The 25,220-nt window shown below is 38.9% G+C and overlaps 1 protein-coding gene across 7 annotated transcripts in view; it reads left to right on the top strand.

Annotated features, from left to right (window-relative positions):
- The first annotated feature begins 604 nt into the window (after positions 1–604).
- The window catches only part of LOC121065011 (solute carrier family 12 member 7), an 80,087-nt gene continuing 55,471 nt past the window's right edge, over positions 605–25,220 (top strand). The window contains exons 1-5 of one of the 7 annotated variants that reach the window (XM_040547404.1): positions 605–903; positions 13,116–13,213; positions 15,448–15,570; positions 21,893–22,039; positions 22,798–22,852. In XM_040547404.1, the coding sequence (XP_040403338.1) occupies positions 753–903; positions 13,116–13,213; positions 15,448–15,570; positions 21,893–22,039; positions 22,798–22,852 (574 nt within the window). In that variant the 5' untranslated portion in view covers positions 605–752. Of the gene's footprint in view, positions 904–1,349; positions 1,428–8,193; positions 8,362–13,115; positions 13,214–15,447; positions 15,571–21,892; positions 22,040–22,797; positions 22,853–25,220 lie in introns of those variants that run through there. The other 6 variants (XM_040547398.1, XM_040547400.1, XM_040547399.1 and 3 more) reach the window with 6 other exon arrangements.

Raw genomic sequence — 25,220 nt, 5'->3', positions numbered from 1 at the left:
ATTTCTGGGAACCATCTGCATCTGGTAATTCCAAGGTGCGCAGAGGACTTTCTCTTCCACTCATCTAAAAGGTGACCTGCAAAGCCCCTGCATGGGGCTTCTGGACGCTGTCATACCTTAGAGGTTCAGTACCCTACAGTCTGGCTTTGGTTTCCTTTGGAAGATAGTTTCTGTCTGCTGGGATATGAGAAGCAGCAGCCGCCTGGTAGTCCTAGTGCTGCAGGCATATGTGCAAGGCAAGATTTGACAAGGAGAGGAAGGTGTGTTGTGTGTGGTGGTTTTTGTTTGTTTGTTTGTTTGTTTTTGTGCCCAATAGCCGTAGCACTGATACACAAACACACACCCTCCTCTGGCTGTTTACCCAAAGGCACTAGCTGGACCCACTTCTCCCTGCCTTAGGAGCACCTAGGCGCTCCGCATCACCCCTGCAGGAGAACAAAATCTGCTACAGACTGCCTCAGCTCTGAACTGGGAAGTTGCATATATGTAAATAAGACCTTCCCTTCTCACCTGCGTGCACCAAGCGACCTTTCACATCGGAGCCTTGTCTCCAATAAAATCGCTTAGGCCATTTTTTACTGCAAGCGGTGGCAGGAGGAGGCGGTGGCTTGGTGTCGGCCACTTCCCTCCCGCTGCGTGAGGAAATGGCTCTCACGTGAGGGAGGCGGTATCGCTCGCCTCACCCTGCCCGCTACCTTGGGGGGGGAGGTGCCAGTGTGTTCCGGGAGCTGCGCTCGGGTCGGTGGCGTGCGATGCCGACCAACTTCACTGTGGTGCCGGTAGAGGCGCAGGGCGAGGAGCGGGACCCGGCGGAGCGGGATGCGCAGCGGCAGGAGGAGGAAGAGGACAACAGGGACCGGGGCCCCAGTGAGAGAGAGGAGCGGGGTGGCGCCGGGTGTTTGTGTGTGTGAGGAGCGAGGTTCCCGGTGCCACCGGGCTGCGGAGGGGCGGGCCGAGTCGCTCCTGGAGGGCCTATGCTACATGTAAAGGGGATACCTTTCTTTTCTGTAGCGAGTGGTGCGGGGTCTACGTGCCCTGCTCAGGTGGGGGAAGTGCGGGAGAGGACGCAAGTCCGGTGCCTGAGGTGGCTGAGAGTTTATTTCTGTGTTTCTACATACTACTGCAGTCGCCACTGGCCGAGACGAGGAAGTACTCCCGGGTCAGCTGTAGCCTCGGGAGCTGGGCTGCCCGCTGCCTGCCGAGTGCGCGCGGCGGCCCGCTGAGGACAGGGAGCCGCGGTGCAAGTCTGGGTCTACTTCGTGCCTTTGCGGGAGAACAGGAGTAACCAGCGCCGCTGGCAGTTAAGCGGGAAGGCATAAAAGCTATGTTTCTGTTTAAAAGTCAAGTCCTGGTGGAGTTTACTAGAGAGAGAGGAGGAAAGATTGCTGACTGTGAAGAAGAGCGTAATCATACCTGAATTGTTTCAGGTGTTTGTCTAGCTATGTGCCTGTGCATCAGCGTCTGTGTTTTATTAGATGTGGTAGGTTTTTTACCTGATAGTAGTGCATTAGGAATGTTCTCTTCTACTAGGCCTCACTCGTGATGGCACCGAGGTGAGAAGAATCAAACCTGAGGTGGAGCTTGAACATTGTAAGACTCTGTTCAGGGCAGCCTGTTCTGTGACAGAACGGGTATTTGTCTACAAGCAGTGGTGGGAAAATAAGAGCTTTTGTCACTCAGATAATAAGGCCCTTCTAGGGAAGTAATAACTCTATTTTCCTTTGGCTCAAGAGCCCTCAACACTTCCTCTTTCTGAAGTATGTTGCAGCAGCAATGCCAAGCATGGTCCCTGAGTAGGCTAGCACTGTGAAAGCTGGTTGAATCTTGCATGTTATTTTGGACACTGTATTACAGTCGAAACATGTTCCTAATACAATTTTTTTTTTTAGATGTTAGATGATTACAGGTGAAAAGACAGGTTGTAAAAAGGCAGTTTGTCATAATGGTGGTTTCTTCTGCTGGTGATATAGGTCACAAATAAAATAAGGATAATACCATATGATGTAGGATGTGAACACGAAGATGTGAAAACAAATATTTGACAAAGTTAATTATTTATTTTCATCCATTTGTGCATAAAGATTCCTTGGAAAGGTGGTTGAGAAAAACAAGCTGACAAAATTGGGTTGTTTGTTACAGAATTATAGAATGGTTTGGTTGAAAGGGAACTTTAATGATCTAGTCCAACACCATCTGTGTTTGAGCACGTGTTCATTTGTTTTCCCGCAGAGCTTGCTCCCCTCACCCCCCAACCTGCCTGAAAAAGTTGCATGTTATTTGTAGTTGCATTTCCTTCAGTATGTTGAAATAATGAGCAACTGTTCTAATAACTGGCAATTTTTGTTAAAGTTTTTTTGTTGTTGTTATTCTTAAACTAAATTGAATAGGAAGTCATAAACAGTATAAACTTTGAGAGCAGTTTGATTCCTATACTGGCTGGATAAAGGGCAGAAAAAAATGAATTTCTTAAGAGTGACTGCAACACAGAATTAATCTGTTTAGGCGGCTTTCCTTACAGTGATGAGGTAGTCAGAAAGGCACAGAGTGTGGTGTTAGGCTATATCACATCTCAAAATACTGAACATAAATATGAATATGGCTAGACATGATTTGTTAGAGTGTGCATATATATGAAGCGTCTGGAACATTCAGAAATCTTGCAGGGTTGGAAAAGGGAAGAGTGGAGCTGGTGCTTTTGTAATGGTTTATTTATAACCTTTTCATGGTGTAAGAGTTTGTAATTTTTCATATAATTAAGTAGAATTTATGTGGGCCTGAGAGTTATATTTGCACATTCTAGAAGACTATAGTCTTCTAGAAATCCATCACTGGAGCCAATGAGTTTAATTTTTACAGATCCATTAACAGGAAATGACAAGTAGAGAGGAAAGCACTGAAAAAGCTTTTTCAACCTGTAGACAAGGTACAGTCAGAGAGGTCTAAGTTCAGTAAGAGAGATTAGATGCTGTACTTGGATACAGAGGTTGAGGAAATAAACAGCATATGTAATGTTGCCTTAGGTATTATACGTATCTGTGGTATGTAAACCTGTAATGCATGAGATCATTAGATTAATGCTCTGTAATCAAATAGTTATCCTTAACTCATTAATTCTTCTGAGAGCTTTAAGAAATCCTAAAATACTGGATTTGTTAATATTAACCTCAGCTAAAAGATACTGTGGTTAAGCCCATCTAAAGGCTTGTGTTAAAACTAGCAGAAAACAGAACTAGTGCAGTGGGGAAAAACATGCTTTTTCTGGTTTTGGAGTTGAAGTGAATGAGTGCTGTAAAAAGTGAGAATTGCTAAAGCTGTAAGAAGGTGTTCTTCCACCTTTCTTTCAGTAAGAAAACAGGTGGAATGAGACCTGCTTTAGGTCACCCTTAGCCTGTATAGCTCAGCATGTAATCTTATTGTTTGGGCTATCTAGAATTTTATCAGTTTTAACTGAATTGTGTGGCTAACATATAATTGTTTTGAAATTGCCTTGACTACACTAGTCATTTTTTTTAAGTGTGTATTGCAAGTAAAATAGTTCTGTTGATTTATTATCAGCTTTTCTGTGTAGTCTCCCTTTTTTCATACATTCTCATCTGATACTCATCTATGTGATAAGAGAGTAAGCTGAGATGTTCGTACTCTATGTTCACTTCATAAACATTTGAAATTCTAGCCTTCTATTTTCTGATTGTGTGACGCTTATATGTGTGCATAGGAGGTGAAAGCTTACATGAGTGGCTGCTTGCCTGGATTATAGTACTGGCTACAGAAGGATTTGTGATGAAGAGTTATGGGGAAGGGCAGAAATTAACGTTTGGATTGAACAATGCAGTTGAAGGTTGGGGCTTTACTGACTCAGATTCCTCCTGCTACTTTGTATATATTTATGTGTACCTATCTTGTTCAGTGATCTTATAGTTCCCTATAAGGGAAGAGTGCTTAGGAAATAGTAATTAGTAAAAGAAGAGAAGGAAAGAGTGTTCTGTTGTAGGGGGAGTAATGGATGAAGTTTTATAAGAATTTCTGGCTTTTTTTTCTTCACATACATCAGTAATAAGTGCCTATTGTATAGACCTCTAAAAACTTTGAAATCGATCAAATTTGTCTTTCATTACAAGTTCAACACCTCAGATGTTTTGTAACATTAACTAGCATCCTGCAGTGTTATATACCTAGCCACAGCAGTGTCTTATTTAGAAACCAATATGACAAGTAACTCCTACAAAAAAAAATTCAATTGAAGAACCTCAATTACAAGGAATATCAATGGCAAACTTGATCGATTCCAGAGAAGTCATAGTATTTGTACTTAAGTGGGGATTCTGTTAATTTCTGTAAAATGCTAATTCCAGGAAAACAAGGGAATAGTTGAGGGTGCATATATGCAATGGAGGGAAGACAGGCTAATCTCACTGACATTAGTAGCTGATTTTCTGTCTGCTTCTGTTTAAACACAGGACCAGTCTGCAGTTCAGAACTTACTGCACAGAAAAATACATTACATTTTTGTTTTCTGCTTCATCCCCTTGCAGTTTCTCCATATCTTCACACTTATTTAAATCTCCATAGATTAAGTACATAAGCAGGATAGAGAGGGATAACAAATCAGTGGTGTGCACGGTGTTTCCAGTACTGGCCAGAGGCTGATGCTGTTGTCTAGGGATATACATGGGCTGGTGAACATGATATTGTTTCCATGTTCTTCCAGGCTCCAACCACTTGTGGGTCAGATATAGCTGAGGTTTCTGTGAAACTTGATTTAAAAATATAAACTCACAAAATTAAGAAAAAATGAATCAAATTCTAAATTTATTTTTATTCTAAATACACTCAGCATGTTTCTCCTATGTAGTCAGGAAGATAATGTGTTTTTGGTATATCAGAAACTGGCAGTAAATTCTGCTGTTCAGTGGCATATTACCTCTTTTTTGTTTATTTCTGAACCAGTCATCAAATCAAGCTAATACTTGTCGATCCCTTTCCAGATTACTCATGATTTTATAAAAGCTAGTCCCATCTCAACCCTATCACTTTACAAACTGAGTATGATAAGTCATTCTATATGGGAATCATTCCATACTACTTGTTCTCCTTACTGTCTTTCTCTTGAACTTTTTCTACTTCTGTCCATTTTGGAAAGTTGGAGGTTCAAGAACAGTGTGTAATAATCATGTTGTGAATGGACTCTGCTTTTTATACCTTTGTCTAACATGGACTTTTTTTTTCATTCCCAATGTTCAAGCTGTGTTTTGAAAAAATCTTTGTACGGGTATTTTTATGAAAGTCATAAACAGAGTATCTCATTCATGAAAGATAAGAATCAGCTAGCTTGGAGCCATACTATCTAGGGTTGTTTTCCTTCATGTATGTAAATACTGACTTTTACAATTCTATGTTGAATTTTGCCTGTTGTGTTAATATCCATTTAGTCTCAAAGGTCCTCTTCAGCACTTCACAATTACCTTGTGTCTTGACTAAACTAAATAACTTGAAAGATTTTCCAGCCCTCATATCTCTGGGCACCTAATTATTTTTGTTGTTGCATTTTATTAATATATGGTACAGTATGTGTCTCAGCAGAACTTAAACAGCCATCTGACTATTTCCCTTGTCTGAGTAGACCATACTTGTCTATTTTCATACTCATTTACTGATGGCTTATCTGAGATCTCCTCTTTCAGTCCATGGTCACTTTATTTCTTTAAGCATGTTCAGTGAATTTCATTTCAAATTCACATTCATTTCAAATGTCTTGGCAGACTAAGTCAGAGATCCTGATGGCAGACTATATAAATTCGATTTCCGTTCTTATTGATTCTCCGAAAGAGCACTTTCAGCTTTGTGAGGCAGTCTCCCTTTAGAGAAGTTATTGGTTACTTTCCCCCTGCCCCTTGGCGTGCTGTATAATGCAGTTTTGGAATGGAGAGTACTATTCCTGTTGCAGAGAAAGGCACATCTGACTAAACTGACTTGCTGAATAAACTAGGTCTGTCTCCAGTATTACTGTTTGTGGACTGTTTTAGGGAGCCAAAACAGCAAGAAACTGGCTATAATAGGAATACAAAGTTTTTTCAGTAGGCTTTATTTCCGTGAGTCAGCTCATTGTAGAACAACAGTGCTGTTCCACTCCCATCTCAACACACATCACCACCTTAAAAATAATGCAGATTATTTTTATTTGCTCTCTAAGCTAATGAACTATAGTTTTATCAAAAACTACTTATTTTCTGGATTTGAGTAGAAATAATGAACTTCTGAGGATTTTTTCCCCTTTTACCCAACGTGGGTTCCATTGTTCAAAAATAGATTCTCCTAATTATTCTCCTAATAGATTCTCATAACCCTTTCCTGGTTTATGTGGTGGTACTTGCATAATTGGGTAATACTTGTTTTCTTACTTTATTGTATTGGATGTACCAGTTAAATAAGGAGGATGTTTTGTGCATACTATAACGTGTATAACTGCAGCTGTTTGTATGCCATGGCTTTGTGAATTGTTCAGATAGTAGTTAGCAGAATATTCATTATTTTATTTCTGTGATTAGTATAGGTCATGCTATCAGGATTCTGTCTGCAGTAGCCTGCCCCCCTCCCCTTCTCACTCCTTCCCCCAGTGTATTATCTCTGGTCCTTAAATAACTTTGCTCTTGAATCATAGCTACAGGGAAACATAGCATAATAATGTCCCTGTCCTTTGAAAGTATTTATTTGCTTCCTAATTTGTCAACAGCTAGCATTCTTAATTAGCTCCTTTAATTAGCTGTATCCTCTAGCTCACTCACAGCAACGAAAAATAAGCACTGTTCAAGCCTGTTTAGGGAATCGTTCTAGGAGCCTTTGGAAGATGACATTATTAGTGGCAACTGCTTTAAAAAACATTATTATGAAAATTAATATGTATCTGAACAAATTAAGATCTCACTCTTTCTGGAAGAAGAAAGGAAAAACTTACTCTGTTTCTTGCCTTCTAACAGGGGGACATGTTTGTGCCTTCTTACACTGAAAGCCTCTTCTTGCAAGACTGCTTGCTTGAAGCGAGTGAAACCTTTTAGTAGATTATTTCTATCTTGAAGAATGGGAAGCTTACTTTCCTTGAAAATATGACAGAGCTTGGCTTTGTTACCTTAGAACTGGCCTGACAGAAACTTACCAGGACAGAAACAATCGAATTGCTCGCTGCTATTGATTAGTCCTGTCTCCCTCTGCTGGCAAGACTTATACAGTGCAAGTGCTCCTCGGTTCCACAAGCTGTTTTTTTTTTTTTTGGGGGGGGGGGGGGGAGGGGGGCGGGGCGGGGAGAAGGTGTGGGAGTCAAAACGAGGAGTGACAAGAGCCAGGCTTTTTGCAGTATCGCTCACTTAAAGCAGCTCTTGCAAGAGGAGCTTTAGGAAACATTCCTGGAAGGAGCCTTCTGGCCTTTCCACAGGTGACCATCTTTTTAGTGTAAGTGTTAAGGTCACAGAGAAAAGTAGATTTCAGTTTTGATGCAAAGATTAGACAACAGGAAATAGTCTGCTCTAAGCAATAACATCAGTTTAATAGAATTGAAATAGTTTGTATGAAGTTGCTTGAGGCTAGTGTAGAATGTGTAAAATAAGTTAATGCATAAACCAGAAAACACTGGTATATCTAATTTGAAAGAGAATTAACAACTTCTAAGCCAAGTCGTAAAAGTGACCCCTTTTTAACACAAGTATTTTGAAATTAAAAAGAGTGCTTGCAAAGTTACTAGCATTATATTTTCAAGTGTTTTATTTATCTGCTACATCTTAAGTACAATACTACAAGCTCTTCCTACATAAAATCATTGTTTAGCAACTATACTTGCCTAAGATCTGTTCATATGTACTTGATGCATAAAACCAACTTTTTTGATACTACATAAATCTGTGTATACACAGATAACAACATAAATAGGTTGCTACTATTTGTTGTTAGTGTGTACCAATCTTTTTAAAAGTATCTCAAGGTGAATTTATTTGATGTGAAGAAAACCTTAAGCAGTAGCTATTATTAGGTAAAGAGATGGGTTTTTATTAACTTGATCCTGCCCGTTTCACTAAGCACAGTGTTTATTGCTAACAGAAATCCTGCAGCTTTAATTCTGGTTAGAGAGTTTGTGACTGTCATATAGTTTGGCTTTATCATGTGCCTGTTCACAGTGCATGAAACCTTAATGATTTGTTTCAGGATTAATCCCTTACTAGTAAGAAACAGGATTTGAGGTCTTAAGCAATGCTGGGAAGAGGTAACTGTCAGTTTGTTTCCATTCTTGATGCATGAAGAATCAGCAGAGAAGAGTGATTTGATTTACTTTAATTATGAATGAGCAAGATAATGAAGAAAGTGGGCAAAATCCAAGTGAGTCTCTTTATAACTACAGTATTGCGTTTTAATGACTATTTTACTTAAGTATCAGGTTCTATACTTATAGCTGTCCTATGAAGAATTTACAAGGAGGTTAAGTACATCATGTTCTGCTTTTCAAGGAAGCTTAAATTGTACTAGTCATTGGTGGCGATAATGCAAGAAATTAGTTGATTTATTAAAAATATTTAGACACTTATTTTAAAAGTATCACTTGTAAATGAAGTAGATTGCACTGACTTCCTATGCCCATCCAATGAAAAAAAAATTATGGTGGTCAAGATGTGTTCAAAACAAAGTTATTGATGTCTTTTCCTAATTTGAATTTAAGTAAGGCAATTGTTTTTTAAAAATTTGGGTTTACTTTAGCACTCTAGAGAATACTTCTATACATTTTTGGAGTAGGAGGGGTAAGAAATTAATTTAAGATTGTCTGAGTCCTTTTATTGCCTGCTAATTAAAAAAAAGACATATAGGAAGTAAATATGCATTATGAAGAAGATGGAATTTATGCTTTTTGCCACAGGCAACATGACATTTTGATATTTAAGTGACTTTTTAAATTTTTTTAACCTTAAAATATTTATTTACATTAACAATAGATGCTTTTTTCTGCTTTTACAAACAGCATCTTATCTTCATGTTTTCATTTTATAGTGGTTTGTTCTTAATATGACCCAATACTAACTTCATGAAATGCCTACCATAGTTTTTATTAGAAAGATCATTATATCTTGCTAACCAGATCATACTTCAATGTACATGGGCTGTGATTAAGAGTTGCCATTTGAAAATGTAGTTGTTTTTTTTTAAATGTACCTGTTGCTTAGTTTGTTAGAGAACTTATCAAGGCCAAGCTGATTTGTGGCCATATGGTTCAATTTAGATAGTTTTCAGAGAAGTGAGAAATATCTGTATTCTTTTGCCATTTAAAAAATAACCTGGTTTTCTTTTTCAGATTAATGTTGATTTGTTACAGTATAACAGGAGAGGTAGATGCTTGCCAAATGGGCTTGTTTGGACAAAATTTGTTTGAATACAAAGGCAAATAGGACCATTTCTTGAATGTGAACAGTATGTGACAGGTATAGTGTGGAACAGTGAGGAACCAGTGAATCTGGAAAGGATTTAGGGGTCAGACTGGAATAGAATAGCATGATCTTGATTTAATGCTGTGGTAAAGGGCATGATCCTTGCAGTCGAAAGGTGATTATTATACTTCTGTAAATAGCACAACTGAGACTGTAGAAGGCTGTATTTGATTTTTTTAGAGTTTATATTTTTCTTATATATCTTAAAAACTGGAAAGGATGTTGCCACAAAAATGACTGAAGATTAGGAGAATGCTTTATGAGCTTAGTTGGTTTAGTTTTTCCAAAAGAAGTTTGAGAAACTTGATGAGTATTATAACCTTCACAGATGGAAAATACTGAGTGTAAGTGGTTAAATTTGGAAGGTGTACTAGGAAGTTACAGATATAAATTTGAAGATCCAAATTCAAATGTAGAAATAAGGAACAATTCTTTGAGATTTTTCCTCTAATTAAAAAACATTAATTATAACAGGAAAATATCTACCATTTTATTTTTATTTCAATTCTGAAAACGTGAGGGTCAAATCTCAGCATGTTTTGTCAAAGTTGTAGAGCCTAATGAAATTCTGTAACCTGTGTAAAGACAGGAAATAAGATTAGATGGTCTAGTATTTTTGTCCTTAATCTCTTGAACAGGCATCTCAGTGCAAATTTAGGATCACTTAGATGACTGTTTGCCTTCTCAATTCCCAAGCTCTGGTCTGTCATTTTGCCTAAGACAAGATACCTGTAATACTTTTTTTAATGTTCCAACTCTTTTGAATTGTGGAGGAGGAGGGTGAGGGCAGAACTTTTACTGTCGTTCTATGATTTAGTTAGATTGGCATTAGTGCTAAAGAAGTGTTTGCTTACTCAGGCTGCTTATTCTTGTCTCTGTAGTGACAGCATAAGCACTTGTGTAGTGAACACACAAACTCAACTGGATTCAAAATTGCAGCAAAAAATGAAAATAAAAGCAAAATAGTTCTCTCTGAACTCTGTATTACTCCACCAACCCCTGCTGAATAGTTTACAGTTCTGTTTGTGTGAGGACCGGGATTGGGTAAGTTATAAGATGAGAGGGACACCTTTTTTGTGACAGAGTGGTCTCTGCCTGTTTACGTTGACTGTAAATCTATACTGTTGAGCTCTGTCTTGTGCTGCATAAAATTGACTTGTTAGGATTTGTTTAGAAATTTTTTATTGGTAATGTACCTTAAAGTATTCTACCTATCAATGGTTGTGAGGTTCACTGTTCAAATTCTCATTCCTCAGAAGTTTCGTGAAGAATAATGTGCTTCTTTGGCTTTATGACCAACACTTTGAATGCAGGTTTATTTCAAACATAAGTTTTGTTTGGTGCATGGAAATGTTAATGAGAAATTATTTGATAACCTTGGCAGTTCTGAACTTTGGGCTAACACAACCCTAGGACAGTTTGTAATAACTTGTGTGGGTTACATTGCATCTGCAATTGGAAAACTGATAGATTGGTTTTGGGGCTGGGTTGTTATAATAGCTATAGTTGCTCTTCTCATTAATTGTACTAGAGAGGCTTGGGCAAAACTGCAAATCTGGATGTGTTGTTTATTGTCTGGAACTTGGCCTATGGAAGCCAAGCAGTTGTAAGAGTAATGAACTGGAGAGAATAGTACTTTGCAGGTATGCAGTACTGAGGCGTTAATGAGGAGAAGAGATGATGCACGTGATGCAAAGATGAGAAGGAAGATGAATATGGATTTTTTGCATAGAGTTTTATGAATATGAATCTGTGAGTTCTGATAATATGACAGTTGTGTGGAGGACAAAACCGTTCCTTAATGGCATGGCATCTGCTGGTGGTCACTGGAATTGGAAATCATTATCCATTTTTGAAACTCTGCAATCCTTTTTTTATAAAAAGGAAAAAAAAGGTGTGTATGGGAGGGCATGGATTATGGATCTATGGCCTTTCTCAATATTGCCTCCCAAACTTGAGACATGTCTTCATCATTCTCTGTTCACAGATATGTCTTACATAGGAAAAACAGTGTAATGGAGCTGATAAAAGCCAATTTCTCTGACAATCATATACTAAACTGGCACATTCCATCATGCTCTATAAAAAGCAAACAAAAAACAACAAAATGCACACTACACAAAACAACCTTCTCCCTTCCCTCCCCCCTCCCCAACAACAACAACCAAATAACAAGCCTACACACAAGTTTGATAGCTGGTCAGTGAAGAGGAGTGGGAATTATTCAGGTTGTAGGACTTGAAGCAGTGGGATCGATGATAAGCTTATCAGCAATAAGCTTAAGTAGAGAAACAAAAAAATCATAATCTTAAGTAGAGAAACAGAAAAATGAAGGCTGGACGTTATGGTGGAACCCTAGATAAGAACAGTAGATTGTGGATGAATCTTCACTGGACCATGGAATAAATTCTAGAGGCCTAATGGACGACAGCTATCTTTTGAATCTCTATGTCTTGATACTAGTAAGTATTGTGATACCGTGAAGCTAAGGGAGCTATGAAGACTGGTTGACAACATTCCTGAAGGATATTCTGTCTCATCTGCTTGAAGGACTGAGATCTATTTTTCTTATTACAACCAGGATGGTACTTGAGGTGCCGTGACTGCCTTCTGGTGTCTATCTTAGTAATAACATTGTTCTGGGACTTTGGGGGGGGGGGGGAAGTGCCCTGGGAGGATAGAGTAGAGAACATATGGAAAAGAACAGTTTGTTCTCCAGCTCTTTTTTAATTCTGTGGTGAAGAGACTATGTAGGTGTTATTGCTGTAACTTGTAAATATAGGCCAAAAAGCACAAGCAAAGGACTTGAAGCTATTTGGGAATTCCAGTGTTGTGACAGTTACGAGCACATAATGCCTCTTGTATTGCATGGACTGGAAATTAGTGGAAGTGATGCTGTATCTTTTAAAAAAAAGGTGTTTTAGAGCAGGTCAGGGGATCTACAGCTTTGTGAGATTGATATTTCAATAAGGAATAGAATAAGTATGGCATCTCATAGGAGAATCATAGATATAGATCCCAAGAATCCTAGATCCCCACAACTTTTGCAGCTTTTCTAAAAAGAATTCTTTTGTAGCTTTTTGCATAAATTCCTGCCTCAACACTACAGAAGTGTTTGTTTTTTTTAATGGAGTCCATAAAGTATGGAAAAGTTAGGCTAGCATAATATGCCCCCCACATCCCCCAAAGGTTTATGTCAAGTTCTATTAATGAGAGCTTTTAAGTAAACTAGAGAGGTGATAATATGAAGAAGTTTAAAAGACAAAATAGACTAACCTTTATAGAGTGTTAATTTAAATTTTAAATTTTATTTCTTTATATGTGGACACAGTCTCTGCAACTGACTCAGACCTTCTTGAACTAACCCTTGGGAACCCCTTCATTTTTGGAAACCTAAGACTTCAAAAACAAAAAGGCAAACAAAAACAACAGAAAAAAAAAAAGCTAATTATATCTTTTTAAAACAATATAGCTACATCAAGTGATCTGTAGATTTTTCAGAATGGTGATTCCTTATCAAGATAGATAACTTGTAATTGTCCGCTTTTTGAAGCAGCAATTTGACTTTAGTTCCATTTGCTTTCTGGAATATTCTTAAAACAGTATCTTCTGAACATCCCTTTTATGCTAAAACCTTGTTGTTGTTTTGTTTTACAGCAGGGGATGGGATTGCCAGGGAAAGTAGTCCATTTATTAGCAGTGCAGAGATGGACAGAGGAAATATGTATGAAGGAAAGAATATGGCGCTCTTTGAGGTAAGTTTTTTTTTTAATAAAATATTACATAAGAAAATTTATTTTACCTTCAATTCAGGTTGTGCTAATAAGATAGAAAACAAGGAAAACCCTCTCCTTTTTTCCTGAAATTTAGTGTAGTGGGGGAAAATCAGTGGGAAATTTAGTGGGAAAAACATTACATTTCAACAAGTTGGAATGCTGTAATCAGAAAAAAAGCTCATTTTTTTCTAAATTCTAGTTTATATATGCAAAACCAGTAAATATTGGTATGCATTGCTGTGAAGAGAAGAAATGAGCCTTCTTGCATTTAAAATTGGTTATCTAGGAATTAGAAGTTGTTGATAGCTGCTGAAAGTTTTAATCTAGTGGTTTTAACAAAGCTTTATCAAGTATTAAAAGAATTGGGAAATATATTATGTTGAACTGGGGAAAAACAGACTATTTTTAAAGAAGCAAAGGTATAAGCTGTGATAGGCCATGACTTAAATATATTGTCCAGTTACAATGTATAGCATAGCATAGCTATTTCTGCTTTCTAATATAAAAATCTGATTTATAATGCAAGTTTAATGCCTGTTTAATTCACTGAGTAATTGCAATCATTTACAGGGCAAAAAAAAAGTATATTGATATGGTACACTTAAGTGCTGTTTTCACGTTGAAATGGTACTTTCAGTAAGTTTAGCTTAAGTTTTACTCCAGCAGCATCCACTGGTCTTGCTTTGGTGCTTTGATAAACAAGATCTTTGTTACATTGCTTGCTCATCTTGCTGTTGTATTCAACCCACCATTCTTGTCTTCCTCTTACACTCCTCCCTTCGTTCTTCTAAATATCTTTGCACAGAAGACATGTTTCAGTTCCCTTCTTCTGTATGACCAGAATACTTGATTTTACTACTTTTCACTAAATCTTAGGGAAGATTGTGCTAAAGATCAAAGTGTTGTTAGTCATTAAATGTCTATTTGTCACTTACAGAATTTTTTAATAGTTTTTTGACAGAAACCGTGATCGAGTTTAGTCACTGAATTTCTCTCCTTCAGACTCTTAACTCATTAATATCCTAAATTACCTGTTGTTCAAATAAGCCGCTGTATTCCTCAGTGTTGATAAATTGTCCATACCTGCTGCTTTTTTCTTCATTGTCCCTAATCTACTTTGAATATGTGCTTGCAACAGTTATTTTTAATGTTGCCTGATGTTAAATCCTCAGCTGATGGTATAAAGAAAACTATCTTTTGCATATCTCAGATTATGGATCATGCTGTTATAGTGTCTTCTTGAAAACATTCTAGTGACTTCATCACCATCGCTGATGTAGTGTTCAATCTTTTCATAGCATGTATTTTGTTGTATGTTTCCTAGTCTCATGTTTTCAGCTGACTTGTTTGTAACATTTCGTACAAAAGTACAAAAAAGTTAATGTTTGTTGACTGTGATTATCATGACTTAATGCCTTCAGGCAAAGATGCCTTAGTTCTTATATCCTACTGTTTGCTATCCTAATCTCATCTACCTCCCAGTGTTTGATCTTGCATGCTTGATTTAATTTCATAGTTCTGTTTTCCTGGAATATTTTTATTATATGTGCTTCTTTTGGGATTTTTATTTCTAGCATGCTTTGGTTTTGTAGCAGATATTTGGCTGAAGAAAGATGGGCTGACTTCTGTGTTAAGTAATACTACTTATGTTTAATTACATGTGATAAGAATATATGTGCCTATATTTTCAACAAATGCATGCTTTGGAAGTAGTATGCATGTTTTGAGATAAAAATCTGTAAGCCTACAACAGTAGGTTTGGGAACGATCCTTAAGAATTGTGGTTCCTGAGAGGTCTTCAAGTCTGAAGATACTTTGTGCTTGAGAGAATTATCAGAGGCAATTCTTTAGGTGTTTTTTCCAACATCCAGCTAGTGTCTAATGATGCTGCTAGTACAATTCCATAAACATTGTACCTTATAATTTTTAGAATAATGGCCCTTCTCTAGATTTCCCTTATATTCCAGCTTTACAAGCTGCATATTGTAAGATTGTTTGCTTTTTTTTTTAAAAAAAAAAAAGCAATATAGCCTTGTAGTGTTGAACTTCTAAAAAGATTTAGAACTTCTGTTGATTGACAGATGACTAGTATTTTGTCACGCTGGTTTCTGGATTTGAGTTAGTCAGGGCTAACCTGCTGAGTTTGTTTGTTTGAAGTAGTATCATAAAATCATGACTTTTTAATAAGCACAGTTGTCTTAAAATCCCAACAGGAGGAAATGGATAGCAATCCCATGGTGTCATCTCTTCTTAATAAACTAGCAAACTATACGAATCTGACTCAAGGTGTGGTGGAACATGAAGCAGATGAAGACACCAAGCGAAAAGAAGTCAAGGTATTTAAACTTCTGATAAGCTAGCTACAAAAAGAGGAATATTTTTCAAGGTTAAAAAAAATAAATCAATGGATGCCTGAAAACAGGACATTTATAATACTGTACTTAAAATTGAAGTGTTCACAATGAGTCATCTTAATTTGTTCTTCTTGGCAGCATATTTTAGCAAGAACTTGCTGTAAAAGTCCTAGATGAAATGTGTAAAACTAGGACTCAAAGCAAGCACTGTAAGCATTGCAGTTTCCTCTTCCCTTCTTTTCTTCTTCCTTCCATCCTTATATGAACATAAGTATTTTTATCTAGCTTTGAGGATGCAATGTAATTTTCTCCTTTGGTTGGTGTAATGATGCATTTTATTTTTTATCTCAGGTTGAAATTAAATGACTTTTTCCAAGTTTTCCTTCTTCTTCTGTTAATAGCTCTATATTTTCCGTGTTCAGAGGAGGGAAGGAGGGAAGGGCTCTCTTTAACACATTTCTAAACATATTTGCTCGAAGATAATCCTCAGAGATTTTAGCTGTTGTCTGCTGGATACCCAAAATGCCTATCTAGACCTCTAGGAAAGCAGTATATGCAACCTAGTCAATCTGCAATAAGATGTTAGATTGCTTCCAACTTTCCGCAGAGGGATCGGTTCAGAAGGAGAAAGCCTGGATCAAAAACACGCAGCCTGACAAATCACAAAAACTTCTATTCAAGGAGGGATGATGAGGTGGAACTGGCAGGGTTTGGAGAATGAACCACAGAATGAAAACTCAGGGTAGACATAGGAAAAAGGAGAGTACTGGAAGTTATTTGTCTTTCAGTAGGAGTGGAGGTGCTGCTACTGATTATTTTCTCTTATTTTTTTTATTCAGAGCTATGGAGGAAGAAGTAGAAATGAATAAGAATGAATAGAATTGTATAATTATAGAATCATTAAGTTGGAAAAGACCTCTAAGATCATCTGGTCCAACCATCCCCTTAGTACCAATGTCACCCACTAAACCATGTTCCTAAGCAACACATCCAATCTTTCCTTGAACACCCCCAGGGATGGTGACTCCCCACCTCCCTGGACAACCCGTTCCAATGCCTGACTACTCTTTCTGTGAAGGAATGTCTCCTAATTTCCAACCTGAACCTCCCCTGGTGCAACTTGAGGCCATTCCCTCTAGTCCTGTCTCTAGTCATCTGCAAGAAGAGGCTGACCCCCAGCTCCCCACACCTTCCTTTCAGGAAGTTGTAGAGAGCAATAAGGTCTCCCTTGAGCCTCCTCTTCTTCAGACTAAACAAGCCCAATTCCCTCAGCCACTCCTCATGGGACTTGTGCTCCAGACCCTTCACCAGCTTCATAGCCCTTCTCTGGACATGTTCCAGGACCTTGATGTCTTCCTTCTAGTGAGGGGCCCAAAACTGAACACAGTACTCGAGTTGTGGCCTCACCAGAGCAGAGTACAGGGGTACGATCACCTTTCTGGTCCTGCTGGCTACACTATTCCTGATACAAAACAGCATGCCGTTGTCCTTCTTGGCCACCTGGGCGCACGACCGGCTCATGTTCAGGTGAGTGTCGACCAACACCCCCAGATCCTTTTCCTCTGCACAGCTTTCCAGCCACTCTGCCCCAAGCCTGTAGCGCTGCATGGGGTAGTTGTGACCAAAGTGCAGGACCCGGCACTTAGATGTGTTGAACATGTCCCATTGGCCTCTGCCCATCGACCCATCCTGTCCAGGTCCCTCTGCAGGGCCTTCCTACCCTCTGGAGGATCGACACTTCCCCCCAGCTTGGTGTCATCTGCAAACTTACTGAGGGCACACTCAATTCCCTCAACCAAATCATCAATAAAGATATTGAAGAGGGTGGGCCCCAACATCGACCTCTGAGGAACACCACCCGTGACTGGTCACCAGCTAGATTTCACTCCATTCACCACCACTCTCTGGGCCCAGCTGTCCGACCAGTTTTTAACCCAGCAAAGAGTGTACCTATCCACACCATGGGCTGCCGGCTTCTCCAGGAGAATACTGTGGGAGACCATGTCAAAGGCCGTGCTGAAGTCTAGGTAGACTACATCAACAGCCTTTCCCTCATCCACCAGGCAGGTCACCCGGTCATAGAGGGCAATGAGGTTGGTCAGGCAGGACTTGCCTTTCACGAACCTGTGCTGACTGGGCCTGATCCCTTGGTTGTCCCCCACATGCTGTGTGCATTCAAGATGACCTGTTCCCTTGCCTTTCCTGGCACTGAGGTCAGGCTGATAGGCCTGTAGTTCCCCAGGTCCTCCTTACGACCCTTCCCATAGATAGGCATCACATTAGCAAGTCTCCAGCCATCCAGGACCTCTCCAAATGGCCATGACTGCTGATAGATGATGGAAAGCAGCTTGGCAATTACATTTGCCAACTCCTTCAGCACCCTCGGGTGCATTCAATCAGATCCCATAGATTTGTGGGTGTCTAGCTTGTCTAAACTCTAACTGAATCCTCTTCAACCAGGGGAACGTCTTCCTCTCTCCACGTTTTCTCTCGTTTCCGGTCTTTGTAGTGTGTGGGAGCTAGACTTAGCAGTGTAGACTGAAGCAAAGAAGGCATTCAGTAACTCTGCCTTCTCTATATCTGCTGTCGCTAAGTCACCCACCTCATTTAGCAGTGCACCCACATTTTCCTTAGTCTCTTGCTGCTGATGTATTTGAAGAAGTCCTTCTTGTTGTCCTTGATGTCTTTTGCTAAATTTAATTCTAACCAGCCCTTGGCCTTCCCAATTGTACCCCTGCATTCTCTGGCAATGTTCTTATATTCCACCCAAGAGGTCTGTCCCTTCCTCCACATCATGTATGCTTTCTTCTTCTGTTTAAGTTTTCCTAAAAGCTCCTTACCCATCCATGCAGGTCTCCTGCCCCCCTTGCTCAACTTCTTTCTTGTAAGGAATCACTGATCTTGAGCTCAGAGGAAGTGGTGTTTGAACATCTGCCAACTTCCTCAGCACCTTCAGGTGGATCCTATCTAGCCCCATGGACTTCTGACAGTCCTGGTGGAGCAACAGGTCTCTGCTTCCACCTGAACTGCAGGGGGTTTCTTCTGCTCCCTGTCCCAAGTTTCCAGTTCAGGATGCTGAGTACCCTGACTGGTAAAGACAGATGTAAAGAAGGCATTAAGAACCTCAGCCCTTTCCTTATCCTCATCAGTCATGTCCCCCCACCCCGCATCCAGCAAAGGATGGAGATTCTCCTTGGCCCTCCTCTTGCCGTTAATATAAAAACCTTTTTTGTTATCCTTAACCATAGTGGCCAGGCTGAGCTCATGTTGGGCTTTAGCCTTTCTGATTTTTTTCTCTGCATATGCTGGTAACTTCCTTCTACTCTCCATGAGCTGCCTGTCCCTTCTTCCACTGGACACAAACTCTCTTTTTCTCCCAGACACTCGGTAAAAGTTCCCTGTTAAGCCGAGCCAGTCATCTTCCCTGCCAGCTCATCTTACGGCACAGAGGGAACAGCCTGATCTTGTACCTTGAAGACTTCCTTCTTGAGGGCCATCCATCCTTCCTGGACCACTTTGCTCTTCAGGACTGACTCCTGAGGGACCCTCCCTGTCAGTGTCCTGAGCAATTCAAAGTCTGCCCTCCGGAAGTCCAAGGTAGAAGTTTTATTGACACATGCCCCCCCCCCCCCCCCCAACTTCACCAATAATAGACCACCATTGCATGGTGGCTCTGTCCAAGACAGCTCCCAACCACCACATCTCCCACCAGTCCTTCTCTGTGAACAGCAGGTCTAGTGGGACACCCCCCAGTAGGCTCACTAACCAGCTGAGCCAGGAAGCTATCTTCCACACACTCCGGGAGCCTCCTAGACTGCTTCCTCAGGGATGTATTGTATTTCCAGCATATGTCTGGGAAGTTGAAGTCCCCTGTGAGAACAAAAGCTGGTGATTGCTTGATTTCCGCCAGCTGCTTGTAGAATGCCTCATCTGTCTCTTCATTCTGGTTTGGTGGTCTATAACAGACCCCCAGCAGGATGTTTGCCTTGTTGGCCTTCCCTCTGATCCTAACCCATAGGGACTCTACCTTATCATTCCCAACTCTGAGCTCTACAACATCGAAACACCCTCTAATATAGACATGCCACTGCCCCTCCTTTGTTGCCTGTCCCTTCTGAAGAGCTTATGGCCACCCATCATGGTGCTTCAGTTGTGGGAGTGGTCCTACTAGGTCATAGTTTGCCTGCTGCACCATGGCTTCCAGCTCCTCCTGTTTGTTGCCCATGCTGCGTGCATTGGTGTAAATGCACTTCAGTTGCACCACTGCCCTAACCCCCAGCCTCAGCATCGCTACCCCAGACTCATTTCTCTCGAGCCTCATTTCTTCCTTGTCCCCCTTTGTACCTAGTTTAAAGGCCTCTCAATGAGCCTTGCTAACTCCTGGGCTAGGATCCATTTCCCCCTTTGAGACAGGTGGGACCCATCAGCAGCCATCAGGCCAGGTGTCAAGTAAACCTTTCCACAATCAAAAAATAAATAAATTCCTGCAACGGCCAGCCTCTCAGCCATGTATTTATCAGCTGGCCTTTCCAGGTCCTCTCAGTATGCCTCCCTGCCACTGAAGTCATAGAGGAATACACTGAAGGAATAGAAGGAAATTAACACGTTGCAGAAAACATCAAAAGGTGTATGAAAATAAGGCTGTACCTGGAACTTCTTTGACTGGAGGAGAGTTTCATAGTATGATGCCTGAATATTTGCACTAGAATGGTTTGCATTAAGACTTGACAGGTACAGGAATTTGATACTGGAATAGTGAGCAATGGCATGGAATAAAGTCCAGCTTTAGCTTTTTGCTGTTCTTCATTTGTCTTTGTTTCTTCTGCATTTTTCTTTTCATTTGAAGGTGTAGTTTGACATATGAGAACCAATACTGATAATTCACACTGTTCTTAGTGTGATCCTAGTCCTCCAGCCCACTGCTGCAGAGTTTTGTTAATGCAGCACAGTGTTAGTCCATCTGGAAGTGACTGGCCAAATGAACAGTGTACTTGTATTCCACCAAATAGTGGCTTGAAAGTATGATTTGTATGTGTGGTGTTTTTTTATTTTTTTCTTCCACTTTAGTGTTTGAAATTACATGATAGTTAAGTAGTAGCCTGGCAGAGCAGCATAATATGGAATTGGAGCAGCTCTCCTATGAGGAGAGGCAGTGAGAGTTGGAAGTGTTCAGCCTGGAGAAGAGGAAGCTTAGGAGGGATCTCAACATATATAAAAACCTGAAGGGAGGACGCAATGAAGATAGAGCCATGCTATTTTCAGTGGTGTTCAGTGCCAGGACAGGAGGCAGTGGTCACAAACTAGGACACAAGAGGTTCTATCTAAACATCAAGAAGCACTTCTTTACTGTGCAGGTGGTAGAGCACTGGCACAGGTCTCCCATAGTGGTTGTGGGGTGTCCCTCTTGGCAGATCTTGAAAAGCTGTTTATAAAAGCTGTCTATATGTGGTCCTGGGCAACCTGTCTTAGGTGGCATTTGACCAGAGGTCCCTTTCAACATTAACCATTCTATAATTCCATGATAACTGAGATAGTAACACTGATGTTGCACATAGACATTAACTTTTTTTAATCATATTGGTTATAGTCTGAGTGACATTGTGTCCTTTTAAGTACTTGGAAACTTAGTGCAATGCTTGCTTGCTAATCTGAATTGACTGCTTTTATCACAGCCTGAGATTTGATTTAAGACTAACTTCTTTACCTGGAGACCTACTGTGTACTGCTTCAAAGTTGAGTACTTCAACAGAAAAGGCCTGACTTCAACGAAGTGCCTATGTAACAGCAGTTCTTACAACTATTTTGCAAAAATAAAATGTAGTCAGGTCTGTATTTCTTCTGGTCTTGTTATATCATCTTCCCTCCTATTTTTTTTGCTGTTTTCAACTTACAAAAAATAAAAATGTCTAAAATTTTGTGGGCTAGACGCAGGCCAATTAGTGATCAACTTTTTACTGAGTATATTCAGTATTTTGATAATGCCAGTAAATTCTCTCACCAGTAGCCTGTAACTGGTATTTTGGAAGAAGTTGTGTGAAGTTTTGTAACCAAGAGATAGCAAAGATTTATGAAGATTTCATCCTACTTCCTAAGGAAAAGTAGGTTTTGCTATCACAAATAATTCTGTCTTTTCAGGAATCTTTCTGAACAACTAGTATGTGAATGTTTGTGAAGCTGGAAATTCTGAAGCTACCACTCAATCTTATTTGGTGTTTGTTCATGGAGTACTTGTGTTAAGTGTTTGAAGGAGAAAGTACTTACGGACTTTGTTTAGTGCAAAGGGATTTATGGTCTCTGTTTCCAGGTTCCACGAATGGGCACTTTTATTGGTGTGTATCTGCCCTGCTTGCAAAACATCTTAGGAGTCATTCTGTTCCTACGTTTGACATGGATTGTAGGAACAGCTGGAGTTCTCGAGTCTTTCATCATCGTGTTCATGTGTTGTGCTTGTGTAAGCTAAACTTTTTTCTTTATTATTAGTTTACTTACTCTGTTACCAGAATGCTGCTGCCTTCTTGTGTATAAATAAGCAGAGCAAGATTTCTCCATAAAAGTTAAATATCTCTGTGAAATTTAAATATCAGTGCAATTGAGAGACATGGAATGGGTTGAGATGACAATATCTTCTATTATATTTAAATATATGCACTGAATGTCACATCATTTCAGCCTGTATGGGGTTTTCTCTGAGCCAAACACAGTAAGTTTTAGCTTGAGGTATTTTATGAATTTTTATTGAATCAGCTTTTAGCAAACATTTAATGATATATATTGAGTCCTGAATGGTTTCATTTTTCACTACTTCAGAACAACTGAAACATAAATTACTAGTATCATGTTCATAAATTCATTTTGTGGGATGTAAAACCACTAGTAGATGATACTGTTGTAGCAATGATCCTTGACTAGTTGGTTAATACTATTTAATTGGAATGAAAACATCTCTTATTTTTAAGTATACTCAGTGGGCTGTACTCTTCCAATCTATTTGAAGGCTGTCTGAAGCATCTAAATCTTCTACTGGAAGATTTAGTTAATTTAGTACTCAATTTACATCGAAATCCCTAACCAAAGATATGACTGCTTTTGGTTGTTGTAACATTTTATTAAAAAATAAATACATTCTTAATTACACTTAGATCATTTTGTCTTGTCCTGTCTTTCAAAAACTTTCAATTTAAAATTTTTTCTTTATTTCATTATCCACAGACTATGCTAACTGCAATTTCAATGAGTGCAATAGCAACAAATGGTGTTGTTCCAGGTAATCAACAGTTTTATCTTAAATAATGAATGGTCAGATGATGAGTGGTCAAAGCTGGAATGAGAAGTAATGTTTGGAGTTTTGTGTCAAGTGTCTATTTTCTTGTAATGATTTATATGACTTAAGGCGAGATGGAATTTTTGTCATCGATTGTTAGATTGTTTGAATAAAAGACAAGATATAATTTGAGCTACAGGAGATTTGTATAAAGGTAAAGCGGATCTCTTTAAAAATAAGGCTTCTCTCTTTTTTGGCCTGAAGCTGCATAGATTACTTGATTACTTTTCTAAATAATTAAATTTCTGTACATTGGAACTAGTTATATTGTTTTCTGCAAGCATAGCAGCCTAACAGCCAGTCTGCTGGCAGAAATCGCTTTCTAGGCATTCTGGGTTATGATCATCACCTTAAACCTTTTCAGGATCAATTTAATAGACAAACTTGTTCCTCTTCAATTATGAAAAAGACATTTAGACACAAAGTTAGTTAGCTTTTATAGCTCTTCTAATCCTTCTCAGTTATCGACATGTCTGAATACTGGTATTTCCAACTAACATTATGAACTCTAAACAGTATACGTAACAAAAATTATGTTTTAAGCTTTATATACATATTTTAAATAAATTAATCCTCACTTGCAGAGGTTCTCAGGTTTAGTAAGGGGTTCCAGAACTGATGAATAAATTGTTGGGTAAAATTAAACACTACAATTTGTGCAGAATCTAGAATAATTGTATTTCTCAGATGCACTATAGTATGTAAAATATAAATGCAGTAAGATTTTTTAAAAGGACTTATGTTTTTATAATGTAGTTATCCTAATCACCTTCCAGGTAAGTAAAATCTTCTGCCCTTTCCCATGTATTTTTAAAGTTTATTGAAAAGATTGTTTCATTTCTGAGTGTTCGTAATTCTTACACTAGACTTGTCTTCATTTGTTTTTTTCTCTTCATTTTCAGTGATTTTGTTGGTTTGTAAATCAAAAAGCAAAATTTTTATTAGCAACGCATCTATCTCAACATCTGTATCAGTGCATATGTAACTGAAAATTAATGTATTGTTCACGTCTGGGGGGAGGAGGAGAAAGGTTTGTTTTTGGTGAACATCGTTTATATTCAGCTTCCTCTTTCCTTCCCTTTGGAAGAGCTCTAACTCTGGAAAAAAGTATCTTGCTTCATTCAAGGATAGTCTGAAGTGTATTGTAGGCTTGATTAGATAGTTGCCACACTATCCCTTCTGGTTTTATTGAGCGTTAATTGGTAAATTTACTTACGAACTTCCAATGTTATTCTCCAGTGGTTGTACCAGACTTCCAGTAATCTTGCTTCATTGGTAAATGTTATAGAATACAAAATCTTAGGTGGTAAGGAACCTTGCTTTAAAAACATTATGGATGGAAATGTTTAAAAACTGTAAAGAAAGAATCTGCTTTTTTTAAATGAATTAATTCTCCATCTTATGTTTTGTTTTAAAATGTTATCTGCCATGAAGAAGTACTGCTATTCCCATTGGGCATTTTCATTTCTCTATTTGTTTTTGGGATACCAGTCTTGCTTCCCGAAATGTATGCATTTTTAGCAAAACTTCTCATTGGATTCTGATGTAAAGAAGTAATTTCTCCTCATAAAGAGAAATTTGATTAAAATACAGGGTTGTTTGTAACTTTTTTCCTAAGCTTGTCTGAGTGTTCACCAAAAACTTGATGCTAGGATGACGTCTACTATATCAGAGGAGAGACCTTTTACAAACGTTTTCTAAGGTTAATAGATTTAGGCCTCCACTTCTAACATCTTGCTGGTTATTAACAAGCCTAAGATAATAATTATCTGTATAGGTACACTCCCTCTTTAGGGAAAGAATGGAAACTGGGGCTAATAGAAAGAAGCAGGAATGAGGTATGTCAGCAATGAATTTCAAGAGCTTAGTTGCATAAACCTTTTTTAAAGTGTCCTGTCAACTTTTACCATTTTTTCCTAATCCTTTGAAGCTTGAGGGGTTTTTTTGTTTGGTTGGTTGTTTAAGAGAGATCTTGCAGGTAAAGAATTGTTTAATATTGCAAATCAATATGCTGCTTTGCAAATGTTTTTCCCTTATTACTGTCAGTGGGCAGGGACACCTCCCACAAGACCAGGTTGCTCAAAGCCCTATCCAATGTGGCCTTAAACAATTCCAGGGATGGGGCATCCACAATTTCTCTGGATAACCTGGGCCACTGCCTCACCACCTTCATAGTGAAGAATTCCTAATATCTAATCTAAAACTACCCTCTTTTAGTTTAAAACCATTACTCCTTGTCCTATCACTACAATCCCTGATAAAGAGTCTTTCCCTGTCTTCTTGTAGGCCCTTTTTAAGTACTGGGAGGCTG

Source organism: Cygnus olor, chromosome 2, assembly GCF_009769625.2.
Source record: "Cygnus olor isolate bCygOlo1 chromosome 2, bCygOlo1.pri.v2, whole genome shotgun sequence".
In the NCBI taxonomy this organism is placed as follows: Eukaryota; Metazoa; Chordata; class Aves; order Anseriformes; family Anatidae; genus Cygnus; species Cygnus olor.
Note: the sequence above shows the minus strand (reverse complement) of the source record. Positions and strands in the feature narration are given on the sequence as shown.